General features: G+C 43.4%; 2 protein-coding genes across 4 annotated transcripts in view; one reads left to right on the top strand and one right to left on the bottom strand.

Annotated features, from left to right (window-relative positions):
• The window catches only part of SDR42E1 (short chain dehydrogenase/reductase family 42E, member 1), a 986520-nt gene that overhangs the window by 828774 nt on the left and 133968 nt on the right, over positions 1 to 23778 (bottom strand). The window lies entirely within an intron of this gene.
• The window catches only part of CDH13 (cadherin 13), a 671588-nt gene that overhangs the window by 635906 nt on the left and 11904 nt on the right, over positions 1 to 23778 (top strand). For all 3 annotated transcript variants that reach the window (XR_014528541.1, XM_083513633.1, XM_083513634.1), the window contains exons 12-13: positions 17299 to 17529; positions 19882 to 20097. Coding sequence is in view for 2 of the 3 variants with exons in the window: in XM_083513633.1 (XP_083369759.1) it covers positions 17299 to 17529; positions 19882 to 20097 (447 nt within the window). In the remaining variant the exon portion in view is untranslated. The remainder of the gene's footprint in view (positions 1 to 17298; positions 17530 to 19881; positions 20098 to 23778) is intronic.

Below are 23778 nucleotides of genomic sequence, written 5' to 3'. Positions count from 1 at the left end.
TGACATACAAACTTGTGTATTTGGCAGGAAGCTGCTGAATTTTCAAGAAGAGCTTTCTTTTTCTAAATCAATGTGGAAATTTCGAGAACTGAACTTAAGCTAGGAACAGTGAGAAACTCAGAGAAACTGAAACTAACAGATAGGCCCATTCCCTCTTGGGAGGACCCCTGACTTAATGGCAGAGCCCGTTTTCAGCATGCGGAATGCCCTGAGTTCAAAATCAGCAAAGAAAGAGTTTCAGATAGTGGGACTAAGAAAGCTTCCTGACTATGAGTCCTGCTAGGCAGTGGTATAGTGGTAAAATTTGAAGGGCAAGAGGTCATAATGACAGCCTCCACATCCACTCTCCCAAAATCAGTCCCATAGGTGTCACCTCAAGGAGAGTCTAAAATTGCAGTTAGTTGTGTTGATTCATCATAATCGTCATCATCTTCATTATTATTATCAGGGTGTTTCCAACTAAATAATATCCCTCGTGCAAAAAGTTTTAGCTGCACAATGGAACTTTCCCATTCTAACCACTGACTGTGTGACATGTCAACCTGTCCCAGTGGTTCCTCCAACCCTCCAGAGAAGATTTATGGAGCATGAGAAGAAGAAGAAGAAGAAGAAGAGTTTGGATTTGATATCCCGCCTTTCACTCCCCTTCAGGAGTCTCAAAGCGGCTAACATTCTCCTTTCCCTTCCTCCCCCACAACAAACACTCTGTGAGGTGAGTGGGGCTGAGAGACTTCAAAGAAGTGTGACTGGCCCAAGAGAGGGTAGAGAAGTTCCATTATGCAGGTAAAATGTCTTGGGCTGGTGGAACTATCTACTTGGATAGTGACGAGAGAGAGAGCGAGAGCGCGCATTATTATTTGTATTAACTAAAGATCTTCAGTCAGCTGAAATGCAACCTTAAAAAAAGGTACAGGTACCCTGCCCGTACGGGCCAGTCGTGTCCGACTCTAGGTTTGCGCGCTCATCTTGCTTAAGAGGCCGGGAGCCGGTGCCGTCCGAAGACACTTCCGGGTCACGTGGCCAGTGTGACAAAGCTGCAGCTGGCAAGCCAGCACCAGTGCCGCACACGGAAATGCCGTTTACCTTCCCACTATAAAGCGGTACCTATTTACCTACTTGCACTTAGGGGTGCTTTCGAACTGCTAGGTGGGCAGGAGCTGGGACCAAATGACGGGAGCTCACTCCGCCGCGGGGATTAGAACCGCTGACCTTACGATCAGCAAGTCCTAGGCACTGAGGTTTTACCCACAGCGCCACCCGCGTCCCATTGCAACCTTACTAATCATGAAATGCAAAAAAATCCTGGAAATAAGTCAACTGGGAGGAATTTTCAGCTCACTCATAGAACATTTGGAATCAAGTGGTGAGCAGGGAGATGGCTAAGTTTGCTGGGGACACCAATCAGTTCTGGGTGATGAAAACAAAGACAGATTATGTCTGTCTACACTAAGTGTACACTAAGCTAGTTGTTGGGGAATGTGAGTGGAAGAGGGCTGTTATCTTTATGTCCTGCTTGTGGGCTTCCCAGAAGTATCTTGTTGGTCCTTGTGAGGCGGGCTCTTCTTATGTTGCCAGAACTGAGCTCCACAGAGTCTAATGGGACTTACTCCTGGGTAAGTGTGCACAGACTTGCTTCCTTAAACTCTTATTGGAAAAATCTTTGCTATTGAATAGTTGATGGAGCACAGTATTTAATTTCATAGATAATAAAATGTGACCTTTTCTGTGGATGGGATCTCCCTTTTATAACCCTCTCCTCAATGAATGTCCTAATTTGCTTTGTAGTCTCTTGCTTTCTGTAAAGGTCAAGGCACTATCTGTAGTGTATGTACTCTTATCTCCCCCTTTTTTTTATTAAAGGCTTATGTGGACACAGAAGCTCTAATCTATTAAGGGAGAAATTAAATTCTGAAGGAACTTCCACGAAGCAGTTAGCACATTAAAGTGGATCAAACCATGTTTAATCTGGGAGTGGATTGAAAATGGAACAGCCAAAGGCAACACTCAGAAAGCATTAGAGGTTTCAGGCTACTGAGAGAAAACAAATTTCAATACATATTCACGTGTGCTTAAAAGTGATTTGCTTCCTTGTTGGTGGGAGCTGTAGCAGCAGAATACATCAAAGGAAATCCATGGTTGCTATGGACAGCCTTAGATATACTTGCATATATTGTGCTTTGGAGATTACCGTATTGGCCCGACTATAAACCACACCTTTAAAATTCAAGGAGGGGAAAGAGAAAAAGGCAATACTCAAATATAAGCCGCTCCCTTATAATTCTGTAGGCACTCACACCTGTTCAGTTTTACCATAGGTCTGTTTCAGCAGCAATATCGTAAAAGCCAATTTTTGTAAGGTTGCGAATTTAAGCTGCACTTTGACTTTTCATGGGCGGAATTTGGAGAAAAAGTTTGGCTTATATTCAGGCCAATACGGTATATACAGGCAGAGAAACACAAAGATGGGGAGGTGTTTGAACAAAAAAGAGCCCAGTTGGATGGGGCCATTGGCCCAACTAGTCCAGCATCCTGTTTTCACAGTGTCCAACCAGATTCCTGTGGGAAACCTGCCAGCAGGACCTGAGCCCTCTCCCCTCCTGTGTTTTCCAGCAATTGGTATTCAGAGGCATATGGCTGCCAACAAAGGAAATAGAACCTAAGCTGGATTTTTTAAAATGCTATAGAAAAAAAGCTATAAAAGCTCTTAATGAAAAATTCTATTCATGACAGATCACTTCTCTATAGCACCATCTGGTGTCACATGTTTATAACATACTTATAATGATATAATCAACAAGTGTAGCTGAGTCCCTAGTCATCGTGGCTCATAACCACTGATAGCCTTATCCCTCATGAATTTGTCTAATCTTCTGTTAAAATCATCCAAGTTAGTGGCCATCACCAAGGTGGAGGCAGTGGTGGCCTTTCTTTATTTTTTCAGTCCCCAAGATAATTTTATGATTTCCCCCTCCCTCCAAAATTGCCATACTTCTCTCCCCCCCCCCCCATTCTGGTGGCATGTTTGGAACTAGCAAATCAAAAACCTCCACTGATCTGCCCTGGTGTGCCCCAGACATGCCTCATTTTGTCCTCTCCATCATCAGTGCACTGAAAGTGGAGCAGGGACACCACAGATGCAAGGGGGACAAACTATTCCATCTATGAAGGACAAGATCCTACTGACTCAGGCATGTCCTCCTGGGAACCATAAGATTGCAGCCTGAGCACAACTGCAGGTGATAGATAGATAGTTAGATGATAGATAGATAGATAGATAGATGACAGAAAAGCAAAATATCAGAGGAATATAGGATTCTGCCATATTTAATTAAGTCATTGGTTCATCTACCGTATTTTTCGCCCCATAAGACGCACCGGCCCATAAGACGCACCTAGATTTTAGGGGGGGGAAATAAAGGAAAAAAAAATTATTTCCCCCCCAGGTGCGCTGCGCTAATCCAGAAGCTTGGGGCAAGCTGAGGTCAGCGCGCCCCAAGCTTCTGCGTGCCGGCAAGCAGTCCGCTGCCGCCCCAAGCCTCCCGCACCCGGCAGGAGGTCCCGCTGGGTGCGCAAGGCTTGGGGCGGCAGCGGACTGCTTGCGCGCACCTAGAAGCTTGGGGCGTGCTGAGCTCAGCACGCCCCAAGCTTCTGCATGCCGGCAAGCAGTCCGCTGCCGCCCCAAGCCTCCCGCACCCGGCAGGAGGTCCCGCTGGGTGCGCGAGGCTTGGGGCGGCAGCGGACTGCTTGCGCGCACCTAGAAGCTTGGGGCCAGCTGAGCTCAGCCCGCCCCAAGCTTCTAGGTGCGCGCAAGCAGTCCGCTGCCGCCCCAAGCCTCGCGCACCCAGCGGGACCTCCTGCCGGGTGCGGGAGGCTTGGGGCGGCAGCGGACTGCTTGCGCGCACCGAGAAGCTTGGGGCCAGCTGAGCTCAGCCCGCCCCAAGCTTCTAGGTGCGCGCAAGCAGTCCGCTGCCGCCCCAAGCCTCGCGCACCCAGCGGGACCTCCTGCCGGGTGCGCGAGGCTTGCAGACACTCGCCCGAAGCAGGGGGAGCCCTCCAGAGGGCTCCCCGTGCTTCGGGCGACAGGCTGCCGCCCCAAGCCTCGCGCACCCGGTGGGACCTCCTGCCGGGCGCGCGAGGCTTGCAGGCATTCGCCCCATAAGACGCACCCCGATTTCCCCTTCATTTTTGGAGGGGAAAAAGTGTGTCTTATGGGGCGAAAAATACGGTAGGTTAGTGTTGTCTGCACACTGACTGGGAACAGCCCTCCAGAATTTCAAGTAGGGGTTAGTTTTCCAGCCCTGCCTGTGGATTCTAAGGACCTTATGCGTGCAAAGCAGATATTCCACCACTGAGCTATGACCCTTCTTCCTTTTGTGTATTATTTTTTTAAAGGTATTGCTTTGAACTTAAATAAGATTTCAAATTTCACACTGCTGAAGCAGTTTATCAGTTAAAGGCTTTTAGTTTACTTAACATGTGTTTGAAGTTACCAGGCAGCAGATTTATATTGATTTCTTTTTTGCAAGTTATTTGTCACACTGCAGGTATTCTCTCCCCATCCACCCCCACTTTCTGTCACACAGGATGGAATGCCTCTTCCAAGATGATGCTTGCTGTGACACACGCATGCATCATCCGCAAACAAAGATGCTATGCATCTTACTCCAGAAGTATGCTTACCCATTTGCAAATATATGCAAATGTCACTGATAAGACAAATTGACTAGAACTCATATGATAAATCAACTGAAGGCTTGTTTAAAGAGGAGAAAAGTTGCGCAAACTTCCCAATTTACCAATGTGGGCTGGGGGAATAAGAACATAGGATGCTGTCTTGTACCGAGTGTTGGACTTCTGGTCTATCCAGCTCTGTGTCATCCACAGCAGCAGCTCTCCAGGGTCTCAGACTCAAGGGATTCTCCCAGTCCTACCTGGGGATGCCTGAGACCAGGGACCTTCTGCATGCAAAGCACATGCTCTACCACTGAGCTACAACCCTTCTCTTTTAAGATTACATCTGTGCAGAGTGTAGCTGCAAACTAAAGCGGGTTTGCATTTAAGTGCCTATGGTAGTCATAGGCGACTAGGAATTCTGTGCAGGTGGGTGTGAAGATAGCTCCCTCCTTTGCATGCATTAGAGAAGTACAGAGGGCTGCTGTTGGAAGGGCAGAGCTTTCTGTCCCTGCCCTGCCAGCAGGCTAATGACATTTGTGGGCTTGTCTAAATCTCCATTTGCAGAGAATACACAGGCACACACTTTCCCATTGACCACAGCATTGGGGGCTTATGACAGGTTTATGACAGGGTTAGAGAGCCTCAGGCCTGGGGGCCAAATGTGGCCATCCAGGACTCCACATCTGACTCTCAGAACTCTCCCTAGGCCACACCTCTCACCACCCCCACCCTACACCCTCCTCATGTTCATTTGCCTGGCTGGAATGTTCCCTTGAACTCTGATACTACCCCTTGCTTGTCGGGATGGAGGGACATAGAAGGCTGTGTGAGTGTGCGTAGAAATCAGCCTACTGTACAATTTTGCTCTGTCACTTAAACCTCTGGCCCACCCACTAGTGGCATGTGGCCCCCAGAATGTTGTCCAGAAGAGAATGTGGCCCTCAGACTGAAAAAGGTCCCTCACATTGGTGTATGCCATGGACTTGCATGGGGGGGGCTATTTAAACTGACATGGAAGCCCACTCTCTCATGCCTACAAAGGAGAACATGAATTGGCTTCTTCACCTTACCTTCTGGGTGGTCAGAGATCAGCTAAGAAGATAATGCTATCTAATCTATCTATCTATCTATCTATCTATCTCTCTATCTATCTATCTATCTATGCTGCAGATAAACAAATAGAGGTGAGCTTAATTACCCTCCTGGAGCTCTGTGAATCTTCATTTCCAGTCTCCATGTTTGATGCAGAGAAAATGACAGGTGATATGAGGAAGATGCAAGCAAAATAACTAGAAAGTGCTGCCTAATAATTCAGTTAGGAGTTGTCTTTCCATCTGCCGTAACCTGTTTATATACATCATGATGCCTGAAATTAAATTACTGCAGATTGATTCCACCTAAAACACACTATTTGGAAAGAAATCAGGCAATTAGTGGCCATGGCAACCCAATTAAGCTGCATTTACACCCTTTATTTTAATTGCTCTATTAATTGAAGAGGGAAAATAAATGGAATGCTCAGCCTTTACTTGTCATTTTAAGTTTTAGCAAAATATGAATTGCAGAGAAAATATCATTGAAATTAGTCACTATGAACTGCAGGTTTGGGGAAAGAGAAAAATTAATTTGCAGCAAACTGGTTTTAAGATGGATGGCGCACGTTAGTAGCTATTTGATAAGAGCTTTGCTTTTTGAAGTATAATTACTCAAATGTAGAAACTGAACACATTGTTGAAATATATGAGTGATTGTAGTTTTAAAGGGCAGTTTGTTTTTTTTATGAATTGTTGAGTGAAATATATGTTAGGGAGGATGGAGTGGGCTGGGGAGACACTGAGATTCAGCTCTGCATTATGGATCTGCTTCCAAAAGTGAGAGGAATGCATTTAAATTGGAGCATTTTGTATCAGCTGAAGATGCACAGAAATGATTGATTTTAAGTCAAGTGCAGAGATATTAACAGGATCACATGAAGTGAAATCAACTAGTAAGGCGGACAAGTCAAGAAGATTGGAAGACCGAGGACTGATTAACACTTGCGCGCCTGTTAAACGTTGGCTCATTGTCTTGTGGTGATGTTCATGCCTGTGGTTTTAAGATCTTCCAGAGCAGCAATCCCACCAATTTCTTCCCTCTCCTTTTCCCTCTTCATTTTACTTAAAAAATATAGGCGACAGGGAGAAAAGAACACTGCATAACAATACAATAAGACCTCTAATTAAATTAGGGGTGCATAACCTGGTGTGCTCTTGATGTTGCTGAACTCCATCTCCCCTCAGCCTTAGTTAGCATGATCAGTCATCTGGTATTAGGGAAGTTGTAGCCCAGCAGTGTCTGCAAGGCCACTCTTAGCTAGTGTGTGCATAATAACTATTGGCAGACCTGTCCTCCATGATTGGTCTAATTATTTCACAACATGCTGTGGCCATGAGTCACATGAGTTCATTCTTCTGTGTTGAACAACAGAGCTCCCTATTTGTTTGTCTTGTACTCATAGCCAATCTGTTCCTTTGGATCAAGGGTCAGCAAACTTTTTCAGCAGGGGGCCAGTCCACTGTCCCTCAGACCTTGTGGGAGGCCAGACTATATTTTGGAGAGAGAAAAAGAATGAATTCCTATGCCCCACAAATAACCCAGAGATGCATTTTAAATAAAAGCACACATTCTACTCATGTAAAAACACCACAAATAACCCAGAGATGCATTTTAAATAAAAGGACACATTCTACTCATATAAAAACATGCTGATTCCCGGACTGTCCGCGGGCCGGATTCAGAAGGCAATTGGGCCAGATCTGGCCCCCAGGCCTTAGTTTGCCTACCCATGCTTTTGGATGGCTTCAATGCCTGGTTCAGGTGCTAGGAAGCTGTAGCCCTCCATATGTTAGTAGACTCCAACTCCTATAGGCTGCAGCCAGCATGGCCAATGGTCAGAGATGAAGAGAGCCAGAGTCCAAAAACAACTAGATCCAACAAATCCACAGGTGAACCACCACTGGATTTGAACCAGGAAATACCCTCAAGTGTCTATAGCAGAGGTGGAGAACTGTGGCCCTGCAGATGTTGGTGAACTCCAACTTTCATCAGCTCCAGTCAAGGATCAGGGATGAAGCGACTTTTAATCCAACAACATCTGGAGGGCCACAGGTTTGCCACATCAGATTCACCAGAAATGTTGATCTCTAGAAATGTTCACCAAGAATAGACAGCTGACATACAATGCAGAAGATGGTAAAGATCTAACATTTTGCACGCAATTCTATTCTTTTAATCCAGAATTGTGGGCACTGCCATATATTTATTCTAGGTTTTGTTGTTGTTTAGTCATTTAGTCTTGTCCAACTCTTCGTGACCCATGGACCAGAGCACGCCAGGTACTCCTGTCTTCCACTGCCTCCCGCAGTGTGGTCAGACTCATGCTGGTAGCTTCGAGAACACTATCCAACCATCTTGTCTTCTGTCGTCCCCTTCGTCTTATGCCCTCAATCTTTCCCAACATCAGGGTCTTTTCCAGGGAGTCTTCTCTTCTCATGAGGGAGCCAAAGTATTGGAGCCTCAGCTTCAGGATCTGTCCTTCCAGTGAGCACTCAGGGCTGATTTCCTTAAGAATGGATAGGTTTGATCTTCTTGCAGTCCATGGGACTCTCAAGAGTCTCTTCCAGCACCATAATTCAAAAGCATCAATTATTTGGCGATCAGCCTTCTTTATGGTCCAGCTCTCACTTCCATACATCACTACTGAGAAAACCATAGCTTTAACTCTACGGACCTTTGTTGGCAAGGTGATGCCTCTGCTTTTTAAGTTTGTCATCGCTTTTCTTTATTCTAGGTTAATAAACCTGATAAACGAGTGTGACCTTGCAAAGGGACACATTTCTGCATATAGATAGTTTGCAACTCCCTTCCCCACCATTTCAACTTTCTAGTCCTTTTATGCAAGCATTTAGATTCCTCCCCATCACCAACTATGCAGCATGTTTTTTTAATAAAAGTGTTTTTTAAAAAAGAGGAATGCCATCTTTTCGATCCACCTAGGGATTTGGTTGGATGGCCACATGTCAAGTTCGGAACCATCTTTGGGTATTTTATGAAGCACTTCTTTCTCTTTCTTTTCACAACGATATTAAATACATACACAAAGCAGCCCACAGAGTGTAGCAGCCACCACATCCCTTAAAAGCAAAGGCAAGGAAAAGGCTGAAATGAGAGCACTGGGGTAGGAAAATCCAAGTCTAAGCTCAAGGTCACTGAGGTCATCACAGGCCTAAATTGTGCTCTTTGATACATAGCAGTGAATTCGGAATAAATTCCACTGTCTCCTATGAAAGAGCTGCCTACGTGAACTGGGTTGAAATATAAAGCATTGAAAGCACTGGAAAGAAAGAAGAAAAGTGTTTAGATTTTGGGCAACTCCCCCCCCCCCAACCAATATACACAAAAGTGCTTCCTGAATCTGAGAATTTTAATTGGAGTTCTGTACAATGCGTGTTGCATGTGGTTCTTCCAATGCAGCTTTTTTTCAGATGGAGGAGGATGGAATGACTTGTCAAGCCAATAGCCACTTCTGGGGACTTCATTAAAGCTGATGGGTTTGAATCAGGGATAGTGTGAGGTTTTGGAATGGGGGCAGAGCAGCTCACAATGTGAAAGTAATCTGGAACTGCACTGAAGCACAACAATTTTTGAATATGGGTGGGATGAAAATAGAATTTATCAAAAGCCAATCAGGCTTCTCCCCCCAAATTCCTACTTAACTGTGAATGGCATCTGGATAAGCCCCCACTACACAAGGGTAGGAGGGCAAGATGCCACTACAAAGAAGGAGGACGAGTCAGAAGAGTGGCTAACCTTCTACCCCATGCCAGTTAGCCAAAACAAGCCACATGGTGAAGAGCAAATACCTTCCCACTGTTGGAGGAAAGCAACATGAGACTTCCTCCTTAATTGAGTTGGAACAAAACCACCCCCAAATAAAGTTGTGAGTGATGTTATTATACGTCTTCATTATCTTATAATTATAGCATGCCTTTGTTCCATCTTGGAACCAAAAGTGGCATAGATGTAGTCTCCAGGGAGTCACCTATCCAGGCCATAAGAAGACATGCTTAGCTTTGAAAATATGGTGGCCTTGTGTACCTTTAGTCCATACCCTGTGATTTTGCACTACAGCAGGCAGGGACGTTGCTCTCATTAGGCTGGCGAGTCAGCCATCTTGGGCGGAAACCTCAGAGGGGTGCAGTACTGACCTTTGAGGGGCACAGCTTTATACAGATTAATTTTTGTTACATATTATAAATTCCTGATAATATGTTACTTTTGAAGAACTTTATCATTTCTATAAGACATCTGTTTTTGAAAATTGAAGTTAGAAAAACATTGGGGATGCAAATAGTTAGCCTTGCCTAGGGTGCAAAATAGCTTGGCATTAGTACTGAAAAGGTCTGGGAACCTTAGACCTGAAGGCCAAAAATGGACCCCCATGTGTCTTTCTGGCCCTCTGGGCTCTATCCAGGCCACACACCCACTGGAGCTGCACTCATCACCACCCTTTTTTCAGTTCTTTCTTAAGTATTCTTGCCTGGCCTGCAAAGTCCTTGATCTCTGAAAATGCTTTTTGTTTGTCTAAATGTCAGCAAGCATAGAGTTTGGCCTTTCGAATTTCAGCGGCGCCCTGTGTGAGCCCAAAAATCAGTGCCCCCACTCATTTCTCACCTTCTGTTCTGTATGTGCACAATGCCATAATTGTGACACACTGTGGCATGCCACCCTCCTCAGCTCAGTGCCCAGTGTGGGGGAACCATTCTCACAGCCCTAAATCCACCTCTGATGTCTACCTACTTTAGCCACTGGCCCCAACCATCACTGGCATGTGGGCCCTGGATGGTTTCCAGAAAAAATAACCCCTCATCTCTGCGATCCATCAACCCTGTACTTTGCAAAATGTCTGCAAGCTTTCCAGAGAAGATAATTGTCACCTTAGACTTGCTTATTGTCCCCCCCCCCGCATTACTAGCAATTTTGCTAGAATGAGATCAGCCGCTTATACTTCTTAAGATTATGTTCACTTCCAGCTATACCACAGCTTTAAGAAGTGTTCTGTTAATACAATTCATTAGCATGGTTCTTTCTTTCTTTTCCCCCTTCTGTGAGATGACAATAACTTTGTCTCTAAGAAGGGCTTCCAGAATAATTTAGAAATTCTGATTAAAGTTCCTTTAAAGTTCCTTTCTCCTAATTGCCACTGATAAGAAATTCTCATAGAAAAGGGATTTAGATAAATGTTCTATGGTATTGCCAGACACAAAGAACTAGCGGTTTGAAGCTACCCCCTGATCTAATCAAAAATATTCAATCTCATTAATAATACTGTCTCTCTGTATTCACAAATGGCTGCTTTTGACTCTACTGTGTTCTTATTAATTGCACACATTTTTACTGTCATTTTAGCATTTTGTTTCTTGGTCGTCCTATGACCACAGATTACATTCTACACATGTACAATCTGTGTACACAAAAGGGGTGTCTGCACATTGCATTCAATGAGTGTTCAGCCTGTGTATCCATGAACACAAACAGTTGAGCTGTACACTTGTAAAGTCAGTCAAATGTATCGTTCAACAAGTGTAGTCTGTGTACCCATGTACACAATAGTTGCATTTTTTTCACGCAAACACCTGTACCACTTTAGAGACAGTTTATACCTGTGATTAACATAACATGTGAATGAGCCTAAATAGTTGAGCTGTACGCTCATACAATTCAAATGCAACATTCAGTGTGTACAGTCTGTGAACACAGTAGATAAGCTGGAGAAATCAATCACTACACACAATTTCACACCGGGGGTACATGTGTGTGTCACACATTCCATTCAATGAGTATACAGTCTGTGAGCTGTACGTTTGTACACTTATTCATGTGACTTCCAATGAGCGTAAAGCCACTGTACCAGCGCACAGAAGGTGAACCGTACAAATTGGCAAGTGCACATCCTTTCACAAGAACACTTGTACCTGTGTCAAGACACTTGTGCCTGTGTTCAGTTTAACATGTAAATGGACCTATTGTTAAACTAGTTTGCTACTGTGTTGAGCGGAATTGCTCAAAATAGCTGTCTAGGATAAGGACCCCGAGATCATCTGTAGAAGCATCTCTGGTCATTCTGCAAGTTGGTGAGCCACATATGACCTTCTGAGGGCCAGAGACCAGTGGCGGGTGGAGTGAGAGGCAAAGGAACGGATGTGACACTTTAGCTTTGTATGGTAGGCTAGTTTCTACATACACTGTCACACCTCTTTCTATCCTGTATCCAAACAAGCAAGAGGAATTGTTAAGAGTTCAGGGACACATTCCAGGCAGGCAAAAACACTCAAGGAGGCTGGTATTTTATTGAAGTGTAATATTTCCTGGTTGTTGGTGTCAAAAATTTACTTTACTTTTGTTAGCATCCTGCTAACTTTTGCTAGATCCCACCCCCACCCCAATTAAAAGTGGTGTATAAATGACTGACTGAATGAAATCTGTTTGTGATTTACATGGAGCATTTATAGCATTCAACAACATTGTAGCATTGTACAACACACACACACACATAGACATATTGGTGGTGGTGGGGTGCAGCATTTAAGTGCTAAGAAACCTTTTGATTAATTAAAAAGGTGACCCCAATAATTCAAGGAGCTGATTAAGTAACAATATATTTTTAATTTAAGTACTTAAAATACTGCAGATGACATCTTAAAAGAGGTGTTCCCTTTCACATGGGAAAAGCAGGAAGGAAGCATTTATTTATTTTTAGATTCTGTTTTCTGTGACGTGTTCACCATATAAAAATAAAATGGGCTGGAGTCAGACTAACTTAACTGCACTCCAAGTGCCACTGAAATCAACGGGACTTAAGTTAATCAGTGTAAATATTGATTTCAGAGGACCTAAATGCAAACAGCTTAGGCTGCAATCCTGTACACACTTAGTTGGAAGCCAGTGTCATTGAACTCAGTATGACTTACTTCTGAGTAATTGCTCGTTTTTGCAATCTAAAGTGCATTTCTGTATCAGTTTGCACTAAAGAGATATTGAAAATCCATATGCATGAAAATGCACATGTGTCCTCATATGCACAATTTTGTACGCACATTCCCTAATATATGCATTTTTGTAAGCCATTTCTCCAAATATATTGCTCATGTATATTTTTTTCTGCACACTTCCCGCCCCTCCGCCCCCAACACACACACATGTTTTGAAACCTCGCACCATCCCTGTTTCAAACACATCAACTTTAATGCAGCCTCTTTTGGTTGGCAAACTGCAGTGAAAAATTCCAAGAAGTCTGCATTTCAAAGGATATCTGCATTTCAGTTCACATCCTGTTTCAGGAACTGCAAGTTAGATGGCAAATGCATCTGCATCCTTACTTCTGAGTAGTTATGTATAGGATTACACTGTTAATCCAGCCCCAGTTGAGTAAGCATGCCCCACACATTTCAAGCAACTTTTCTTTAAAGATGCCAATTTATGCAGATTTAATTGGTTAGTTGATTAAGACTTTTTTTAATTGGCTGATAGTCCCAAGTACTGTTATTACAAAAACGTTCTGTCATCCTTACGAAGATGTCAACCTTACTCTTGATAATTCCTTCTCTTTGTTGACTTGATCCAACTGTCTCATATACTGTATATATTTAACATGTCTTTATTATTATTAAATAAGTTTTTATTTATACCCCGCCCTTCCCGGTTTAAAAGCTGGGCTCAGGGCAGCTAACATCAAATATAAAACATTGATTAAAATGTGACTTAAAAACAGCATAAAATACAACATAAATGCAGCATCAATGTCAATAAAATTCAAAAATTCAGGGGTCATTTTTTTGGGGGGGAAACCCCAATCCATACAATCAAATGATCACCAGGGCTAACTGGCCAAGTTGGTCCTACTAGGGCCAGCAAGGAGACCAGGGAAGAGTTTAAATGTGGGGTCCCAGAAGGGTTTCTCCATAGAAAAGAAAAGGGAAAGGGAATAGAAGATCAGGCTAATTCAAATTGAAGGCCAGGCAGAATAGCTATAGAAAAGCTATTTAGGTAGTTCCTAAATACACTTTTATAACTGCAATAGAACGAATAATGAGACTATAGTATAGTTAACTTAGTGGTTAATTCAGCTCTGGATGTGTCTATTTATCTCTAGCTTGTCTTTTGATGTATTTCTTGCTGCAAAGTTGCTAACCAGTTACAGTTTATGACCTTGACATTTGCTTGTTTTCCTTTTGGAATTCTGGTGTATTTCATGTAATTGGTTATAAATAATACACATGGATGATAAGTCACCAGAGCACACAAGAGGCAATTTTCTGCTCCTTGTATTGTACATATTAGCCAAGGGATCCTTAAAACATTTAGGGGGTGAAGATGACATGTAAACAAGATAGAGCAAATGAAAATGGTATCTGCAGATGGAGAAACAGGGCCAGATTTGTAATGCTATTGGGTTCTAAATTTTAAAAAAGAATGCGACATTTTGTTAATATAAGATAAAAAAGGGGGCATAGCAGAAAATAGTATCAGCCCAGTGGAAATAATATACACTGAATTAAAGATAGTGTTTTAATTAAGTGCATGAAAGACTGTCTTTTATGATCATATTTCAAATATTCAAATGTCTGTTTTTTCATCCATTCTCCTCTGACGTGGCTTAATAATATATCAAGAACAAAAAAAGGGGGGGTGTATAGGAGCCTTTTTGAAAATTCAATTAGTCCAGCACTAAGGGGGAGAAATAATTTCTTTTTCATTAAAAGGAATTCAACCCTTTACTCCTTGTGATGAGAGAGTCTTGAATTCTGACAATTCTGCCTTTGTTATGCATGTATGTATCTGTAACAGATGAGGTGTCATCCTTGGGATAATTTATCATCCTAACAACTAATATTTTATTACAGTTAGTGATTTCTTGAGATCTAAGGAAAGAAAGCATTATTTCCCCCCTTTCCTGCCAAACTTGTCAGGAGCCATTTTGTAGGCATGCCTGTTTCTCCAGCAGGGTTCTTGGGACTTTGTGACTTAGGGGGCATTCAGATGTGGCAGACATTGTGTTGTTCTCCTCATCCAGCCTCCTCATCCAGCCTCCTCATCCAGCCCCCACCTGCCTGCCTTCATACGAACAACCAATCAGCAGGTGGCTCTGTCCACTATTAGCTCTGGATGAAACTACTGTTGGTCTCTGTACTTTAACCCTCCCAATCCCAAAGGACAACAGTAACCACTGTTTCAGAGAAGAAGAGTTTGAATCTGATATCCCGCTTTATCACTACCCGAAGAAGTCTCAAAGCGGCTAACATTCTTCTTTTCCTTCCTCCCCAACAACAAACACTCTGTGAGGTGAGTGGGGCTGAGAGACTTCAGAGAAGTGTGACTGGCCCAAGGTCACCCAGCAGCTGCATGTGGAGTAGTGGAGACGTGAAGCCGGTTCCCCAGATTATGAGTCTATCGCTGTTAACCACTACACCACATCAGAGCAAGCCAGCAGCATGTTTGATGGATTCAATGCACTAACAGTGCACTAATAGTACCCCAGAACTGTGTCTGTGCCTTCTGGGTTTATATGGTCATTTGCAGCTAAGAGATGTGAGGATCCCTTACTGTTTGAGAATGTTTTGTCTTGGTGGCGGCACAGAGAAGTCATTTCATTCTCCATTCACATATGAACCTATGTATCACATGGAAAAAGAATTATGTGAACCATGGACTGCATGGAGACAGTTATAAGATGAAACTGAAAGGACTGCCTGTGCTTGCCCTACCTACCTACACTTCCAGTCTGTTGCACAAAGGAATCCACAGCCCGTTGCACTTGCTCCCCACCCCCAATACTGTATGAATGCTTTGCAATTTGTATTATTTTTATTGAAGTGGAGGAAATATTCCAAGAGCACATAGAAGATACATGCAAGTGCATGTGTTTACTTTTGAAAGCAGTTGTTTCGAAAGAGCGTGCATGTGGCAAAAGTGAGTAGTAATGAGAAATCACACTTTTCACCTTTATATAAGGCCCTTGGATCAACTTTGGAAACTGATGGAAAGTTATTAACACCTGTCAGCCCTTTGTTGGCCTAAGTAGAATGAGGTGCTGGTCTTACGTCTGCTCCCAGAAGACAAGTGTCTATATGGTTCTCACAGTACCTCCAGGGGATCTGTTTCAGACACTGAGTGACAGATTGCACTGACCGCATGGTGTATAAACTACCCTCTCAACCTCTGTGTCTGGTTACTTCCAGCATAGGTGTAAAGTGCATTGGCTGTCAGTTGCATGAAACCTGTTCTCTCTCTCTCTCTCTCTCTCTCTCTCCACACACACACACACACACACACACACACACACACACTTCAATAGAATAGTGCTCATTCTCCACTGTTTTGCTGCTGTTCTTACCTCTCTAAACAAAACTGAGAAGAAACAATCGCTGTGGGTGTAGGTGGATGTCAACAGCTACCAAGACAGTCGCATCCCAGGCCCTCTGAAAGCTTCAAGTTCCACTCCAATAAAGAGCTGGGTGGGGTGGATAGGCTCACACTGGAGAAAACAGGAATGTATTATCACCAGCAATTTTTTAAGGCACCTGTTGGTGTGTCTGATGCAGGTTCCCTGGGAGGGAGAGTGAAGAAAAAGACTGGGAGAGAGCAAGATGTCAGCAGCAAGGGCATTTCTGTCCCAGAAATGTCTGTCCCTGGAAAACTGGTGGGAAATATTGTTAACGATAAAATAACCAAGCGTATAGAAGAATAAGCCTTGTTGAAGCTGAGTCAGCATGGCTTCTGCAAGGGCAAGTCCTGCCTCACTAAGCTATCAGCATTCTTTGAGAATGTCAACAAGCATATAGTTAGAGATGATCCAGGTGGCACATTGTACTTTGGTTTTCAAAAAGCTGTTGGCAAGGTACCTAACCACAAACCCAGTCATTGGAGCCTCCAAGTAAGGCTAATCTAAGGTCAGTTCCAGGAATTATGCAATTACTTTTAGTTTGAAATTGCCCTTAATTGCATGCTTACCTGTGATTAAACCCCATTGACTTCACAGTTTGAGCAAACATGCGTAAGATTGCACTATTAGTGCTCTGTGTAATGCTTACCCACAATATGGCTTTTTTCATTTCTCTTATATTTACTGATTTATTGATGGATGATGATGATTATAGTTGCAAATGGTAGAATGCAGTGGGGATGAAAATAGTGCGTGCATATAGACGGGTCAATGCTCACCAGAAGGAAACACAGCATTTAAAATGTAAAGCATTGGCTGATGGATGTCTTGATCATGCAATACAGTGGTGCCTTGGTTTAAGAACAGCTTAGTTTATGAATAACTTGGATTAAGAACGCTGCAGACCCGGAAGTAGTTGTTTTGGTTTGTGAACTTTGCCTTGGAATAAGAACATGTTCTGCTTCCTGTTGAGTATGTTCCGTTTGTAAATTGAGTCCCCCGCTGCTATGGGAAAGCACACCTTCATTTAAGAATGCTTTGGTTTAAGAACAGACTTCTGGAACGGATTAAGTTCATAAACTAGGGTACCACTGTACAGTGTACATAAATGTCCAATTCATAAAACTCTGCTACTTTTTCCATAGGTAGCCCTCCTGCAACAGGGACAGGGACACTGCAGATTACTTTGGAAGATGTTAACGACAACGCCCCCTCTCTTTATCAAGCGGTTTCATCTGTCTGTGAAGATGCGAAAGATGTGAAGGTCATCTTTGGAGCCTTAGACAAGGATATTCATCCTAATGCCGAACCATTTAAATTTGAGTTGAGCAAGCAGTCTGGACAAGATAAAGTATGGAAAATCACAAGAATCAACAGTAAGTATATTAGAAATAGTACTCCCTTCCATTATTCAATCTTTTAAGTTCTCTCTCCTCCCCACACCTTTTATCCATCCCAACTGTTATCCACAAAATGGATCATTGTTAAATTTCTCAACCATTCTGTCCGATATTTCCATTATATCTAAGGCTACTTTCTTATCTGTAATTAACTGTTATATATAAAACTGGTCATCCTTAAAAATTTCTCAGTACTTATGTCTGAGATTCCAATTCAATATATTATACCAAGTTTCCCAAACTTGGGTCTCCAGCTGTTTTTGGACTACCTCCCCCATCATCCCTAGCTAGCAATACCAGTAGTACCAAACAGCATTAAACTTTGTTACTAAGCATTTTCTTCATATTTTCCTCTTCTTCCTTCTGGGATTTGTGTCTTGCTTCCAAGTCTGCCTCTGCCTCACAAAAAAGCTTTGATCACACATACACACCATATATGTAAAGCACAATTTTTGCATGGTTCAAGCATACCATTTTCCCCAGAGCTATATTTCCCAGCACCATTAAATCTACATTTCCCAGGAATTTTTGTGGGGAGCAATTTGTGTTAATTTTATGGTGTGGCAGATGTGCAGCTTCCCGCTTCATTCAAGTGCCTCCGTTTTGTTTGAAAAGCAACAAAGCACCTGAAGCTCATTTGAAAGTGGGACCAATGTGCTGAAATACAACCTGAAGACAGTTACAGATAGGTAGCCGTGTTGGTCTGCCATAGTCAAAATAAAAAAATTCCTTCCAGTAGCACCTTAAAGACCAACTAAGTTAGTTCTTGGTATGAGCTTTCGTGTGCATGCACACTTCTTCAGATACACTGCATGCACACGAAAGCTCATACCAAGAACTAACTTAGTTGGTCTTTAAGGTGCTACTGGAAGGAATTTTTTTATTTTAACCTGAAGACAGTCCAACTAAATCTTGGTTGTGGGAAATGGCCAAACAATAAGAATTTTCTGATGCTATTGTTGAAAGCACCACCTTTGGCCACAATACACAAATCCTGGCCAAAGTCTCCCTGATAGGCTCTGAGGTTGACTCAGACTGTTATAAAAGCTGTCCAAAAATTCAGTGACACAAAGGAAGTCAAGAGGCTGACAGATTTCTGCTGAGGGAGCCCTTAAGTTTTGCTGCGCCTCTGAAGTGCGTTGAATTATCTTCTGTTACAGTGTGTGGGAAATTTTGCCACTTCCTTAGTAGAAAATGAACACTCAGGGAGTCTGAACCAGCTCAGTGCATTACAGCCATCCCATGCAATGCAATGACTAGCACACCTGGTGGGTTTCTATTCTCATGAAATTGCAGGTGTGGGGAGAAGTGTTTCACTGTCATATGTTTTCTCCTGCTGAAGCCATTCCTCAGCAAATGCCTTTCTACCTGCTCAATTATGATTGCAAATAGACACATTCTGGCCTTCACTGAGCTTTAGTAATGGTTTGAGATCTATCAACATACAGAGCCAGAATGTTGTTTAGCTTTGTTAAACATTTTCTCAGATAGCAATACAAACTTGAGAAGTGTTGATACGTTAGGTCATCATGGAAGTAGAATTAATGGTTACCCATTTTTGGAAGGAGCTATGAAAAAACGTTAATATACAAAGGGTTGGGATATGGCTTTAGTTGAAATGTTGACACATAAAATCACACTGGCTAGGTGGAGTCAAAAGAGGAATAATTTTGGATCAGAATGGTTTGCTTTTGCGTGTGAATAAGAAAATTAATGATGTAATTCTGCCATCTCTTTACGCCGCTTGGTGGAATCCTAGCTGTTTATATTTGCTGTAGTAGCATTAATAATAATAGCAGCATCTGTTATCTTTCTACTATGTTTCATAGAGAGTAATTCTTGTGTGATTTTTGATGTGCCTATTAGTCTCTGGAACTGAGTTTTATTCACAATTTAAATTATGTTCAGAATTTTATGTTTTGAGTTACATTCTTTGCAGCAGTTCAGGAACTGCCTTTGCTACACTGGTTTCAAAACTTATTTTTCTTCCTTTCTTTACATAAGAATGGGTGATGGGGGTAATGCTTCGGGAATTTGATATTTGTGGATTTCTCTAAGGAATTTGTCTATCTATTTGAAAGAATTTCTAAACTTCTTAATGCTTTAAAAGATCAAAACGGTATATGCAACATTCATAGAAACAATAAGGCAGTATAAAAACAGATACAACATTTATTAAAAGCAGTAAAACAATGCTATACATGCAGATTATGGTAGGAATTCAATAATCTTTCCAATCAGGAAGAACCTGGGCAGAGAAAGACATCTTTACAAGACGTCTAAGCTTTTTTTAATGTCCCCTAATTGCTGTTTCCTCTTTCATTTCAGACACCCATGCCCAGCTCATTCTGCCACAAAACTTGAAGAAGGCGAACTACAACATCCCCATCTTGGTGACCGACTCGGGGAAACCGCCTCTAATTAACAATACAGAACTGAAAATCCAAGTGTGTTCCTGCACAAAATACAAAATTGACTGCAGCGCATCTTCAACCCTTCACCTCAGCATGGTCCTCTTCTTCATTTCACTCTTCAGTTTATATTGTAAGTTTCCCGAAAATGTCTAACGCTAGAGTTAGTTCACACTTAACCTGGTTCTGTTGATTGATGTGTTCTTGCCACTGATGGGGATGAAGAAGCAGGGGGAAGTTCATTCAGCGTGGGACCTCTTTCATCAGTATCCCACCTCGCCCCACCCTCGTCATCCAGCCATGATCCTATCTAGCTGAAGTAGCAGCCAGCCATGGGCTGCCATTTTCCCAGAATACTGCAGGGCACCTCATGTGGGGATGTTTAGAGAGGCAGGAGACTTATTTGATGATATCCTTCCTAACTTGCGTTAGCAAGTTCTATCTCTTAGCAGAGTTCCAAACATTCCCCCTTTTTAAATTTGCACAGCAGTTAGCTTGTTGCAGGCTCGTCTGAGCCTCACTATATAATATTCCTGCTAAGATCTCTTCTTATCCCTCTTAAAAAGAGTAGACATGACAATCTTATTAAAGTCCCTATAAAAGTAGTTTACTCACTGTATCATCAGTTCACAACTGGATCCCTGAAGGCAGATTTAGGTTACTATGTGGAACTATCCCATAAGGGAGTTAGTCCCAAGTGACTGCGAACAGGCAGTCACTTCTGCTCACATGTAGAAAAGCAAAATGGAGAAGAGAAGCAAAAGAAGGAGGTAGGCTCCTCTTGCCCAGATTAGGCCATGCCCTCATCTAGTCACATGCAAATGAAGTTTGTCCCAGCTCAAGAGGAAGGATTACAGTAGTACCTCGGGTTACATACGCTTCAGGTTACAGACTCCGAAACCCAGAAATAGTACCTCGGGTTAATAACTTTGCTTCAGCACGGCAGCAGCGGGAGGCCCCATTAGCTAAAGTGGTGCTTCAGGTTAAGAACAGTTTCAGGTTAAGAACGGACCTCTGGAATGAATTAAGTACTTAACCCAAGGTACCACTGTATATCCAACTAAATTCTACTCAGAATAGACCCTTTGAAATTAATGGACTTAAGTTACCGTATTTTTCGCCCCATAGGACGCACCGGCCCATAGGACGCATCAAGTTTTTTGGGGGGTAAATAAAGGGGAAAAAATCATTCCCCCCCCAGGCGCCTTGAGATCAGGTCCGGGGACAGCGGGGAGACTTGCTGCGTCTCCCTGCTGTCCCCGGAGCTTGTGGGGCAGGGCAGCGGGGAGAAGCGCTCTTCTCCCCGCCGCCTGCCTTGAGATCAGGTCCGGGGACAGCAGGGAGACGCAGCGTGTCTCCCAGCTGTCCCTGGGGCTTGTGGGGCAGGCAGCGGGGAGAAGCGCTCTTCTCCCCACCGCCCGCCTTGAGATCAGGTCCGGGGACAGCAGGAAGACGCGCTGCGTCTCCCAGCTGTCCCTGGGGCTTGTGGGGCAGGCAGCGGGGAGAAGCGCTCTTCTCCCCGCCGCCCGCCTTGAGATCAGGTCCGGGGACAGCAGGAAGACGCAGCGCCTCTTCCAGCTGTCCCTGGAGCTTGTGGCCTCCAAACCACTTCGGGAGACAGCGGGATGGCGGCGTTCCGCCTCCCTCTGTCCCCCGACCTTGTGGGGCTGGCGCTGGGGCTCTCCTGAAGCCTGGAGAGCGGGAGGGGTCGGTGCGCACCGACCCCTCTCGCTCTCCAGGCTTCAGTGAAAGCCTGCATTCGCCCCATAGGATGCACACACATTTCCCCTTCATTTTTGGAGGGGAAAAAGTGTCTCCTATAGGGCGAAAAATATGGTAGTCATTGGATGCCACTGTTAGCCTCTGCAGAAAGTAACAGAGAAATCAGGTCAAAGAGCCATCTCACCACATCTACTCAGAAATAAGTCCCATTGAATTGAATGGTGCTTACTCTCAGGTAGCTGAGGTTAGAATTGCAGCCCAAGGATTTATTTTATGTTATGCTTTTGGATTTCTTACCCACCTTTCACCACTTTGCTACAATGCCAAACATTTTTCTTTCTTTCTTTCTCCCCGATTCCACACATGGAGGTGGCTGCCACGAGCTCTCCCACAGTCCAAATATTTATCAGAATAATCAAAGATTACGGTGCTGTAAAAAAGGGAAAAAAAACATGAGAGACCCTTAATGTGTATTGAGCAGATGAAATATCCCCATCACTGGTGGCAAAATTATGGGCTTAATTTTTGCTCGCACATCCAGAAAGAGGGAGAGGAAAAAAACCTGCTTACTTGCTTGGCTTCACTCTTGGTGCTTATACTTTATGAGCCACTTCTGCCTGGGAGGTAAATCCCTCTGTCAAGTGAGGATTTTGCTTCCCACGCCAAATTTTGTGCCTGCGTGCATAGGTTTGACAATCTGGAATGGAGGATAGATAGCACAATGTGTGAGCCATTCAGTACGACTATGAGCCCTCTGTGATTCTCTTGCCAGAACAAAACATCTTGGTATTATCATTTAAATGAAGCAATTATTATCTAAGCTTGGGATATGTTCAGGAAGTCAGTGGAATGATATGTGGTTGAGGTTTTTATTTTATTTGGGTTGGGGGGCATTGAATGAGTTTAACTGCTCTGAAAAACTGCAGGATGGCAAATAATCTCGAAACAGCATATGCAATGACCGCCCCTAGCAGTAGATGGGATAGATTCCAGCTGCATCAACCATGTGAAGGGAGAAAGCTAGTATTCTACAATTGAGTTCTACTCAGAATAGATCCATCAAATTTAATGGACTTAAGTTAAGCCAGAGCTGCACCATACATTTAAAGCACATCCACTGCATATTTATTTATTTCATAAATAAATCAAACAAAACTCAATTTACAAATCATAAAATAAAATTATCAATGAAAAGAATTGACAGTAATAATTGAAGTCTTTTGAAGAGTTAAATAACAATAGACTAGAAAACAGATGGAAACTCACATCAACTTTCTAAACACCTGGGTAGGCTTGTCTTTAAAAAAGAAGAGGTTTTAGCAGGCACCAAAAAAAGAGTACAGTGAAGGCGCCTGACTGATCTCAATAGGCAGGAAGTTCCAAAGTATAGCTGCTGCCATATTAAAAGAGTGTGTATAAATGCAGAACAGGTACAATTTTGCATGCCACCTGTAGCAGTGCCAGTTCTGCCGATTGCAATGGTTGAGTGAGCATATATATGGGGTAAGGCTCTCTTGTAGGTAAACACAGATTTCAAGCTAACTTTTTCCCAAAGAATCCTGGGAGAAGTAAGTTGCTAAGGATTCTGGGAACTGAAGTTCTGTGAGGAAGAAACTGCTGTTCCCAGCATTCTTAGGGGGAAGTTGTGTGCTTTAAATGTGAGTTGGGTGTGCTTTAAATGTATGGTGTGGATCTGCCCTTAGTCATGTCCATTAATTTCAGTGGGTCTACTCTGAGTAGATCTAACATTGGATACAGACCCTATTTTTGTTTGTTTTATTGCATTTACCGTATTTTTTGCCCTATAGGACGCACTTTTTCCCCTCCAAAAATGAAGGGGAAATCTGGGTGCGTCCTATGGGGCGAATGCAGGCTTCTGCTTGAAGCTTGGAGAGCAAGAGGGGTCGGTGCGCACCGACCCCTCTCGCTCTCCAGGCTTCAGGAACACATCCGCAGCCTAGGCAGCCCTACGGGAGGTCCGGCAGGGATGTCTAGGTTGCGGATAGCAGCCTGCTGCCCAGCGTGAGGGGCACCCTGAAGCAGAGCGCCCCCCGTGCCAGGCAGACATCCGCAGCGTGGGGAGCCTTGCAGG

The sequence above is a fragment of the Podarcis liolepis genome, assembly GCF_965112155.1.
Source record: "Podarcis liolepis genome assembly, chromosome: 7".
Classification (NCBI taxonomy): Eukaryota; Metazoa; Chordata; class Lepidosauria; order Squamata; family Lacertidae; genus Podarcis; species Podarcis liolepis.
Note: the sequence above shows the minus strand (reverse complement) of the source record. Positions and strands in the feature narration are given on the sequence as shown.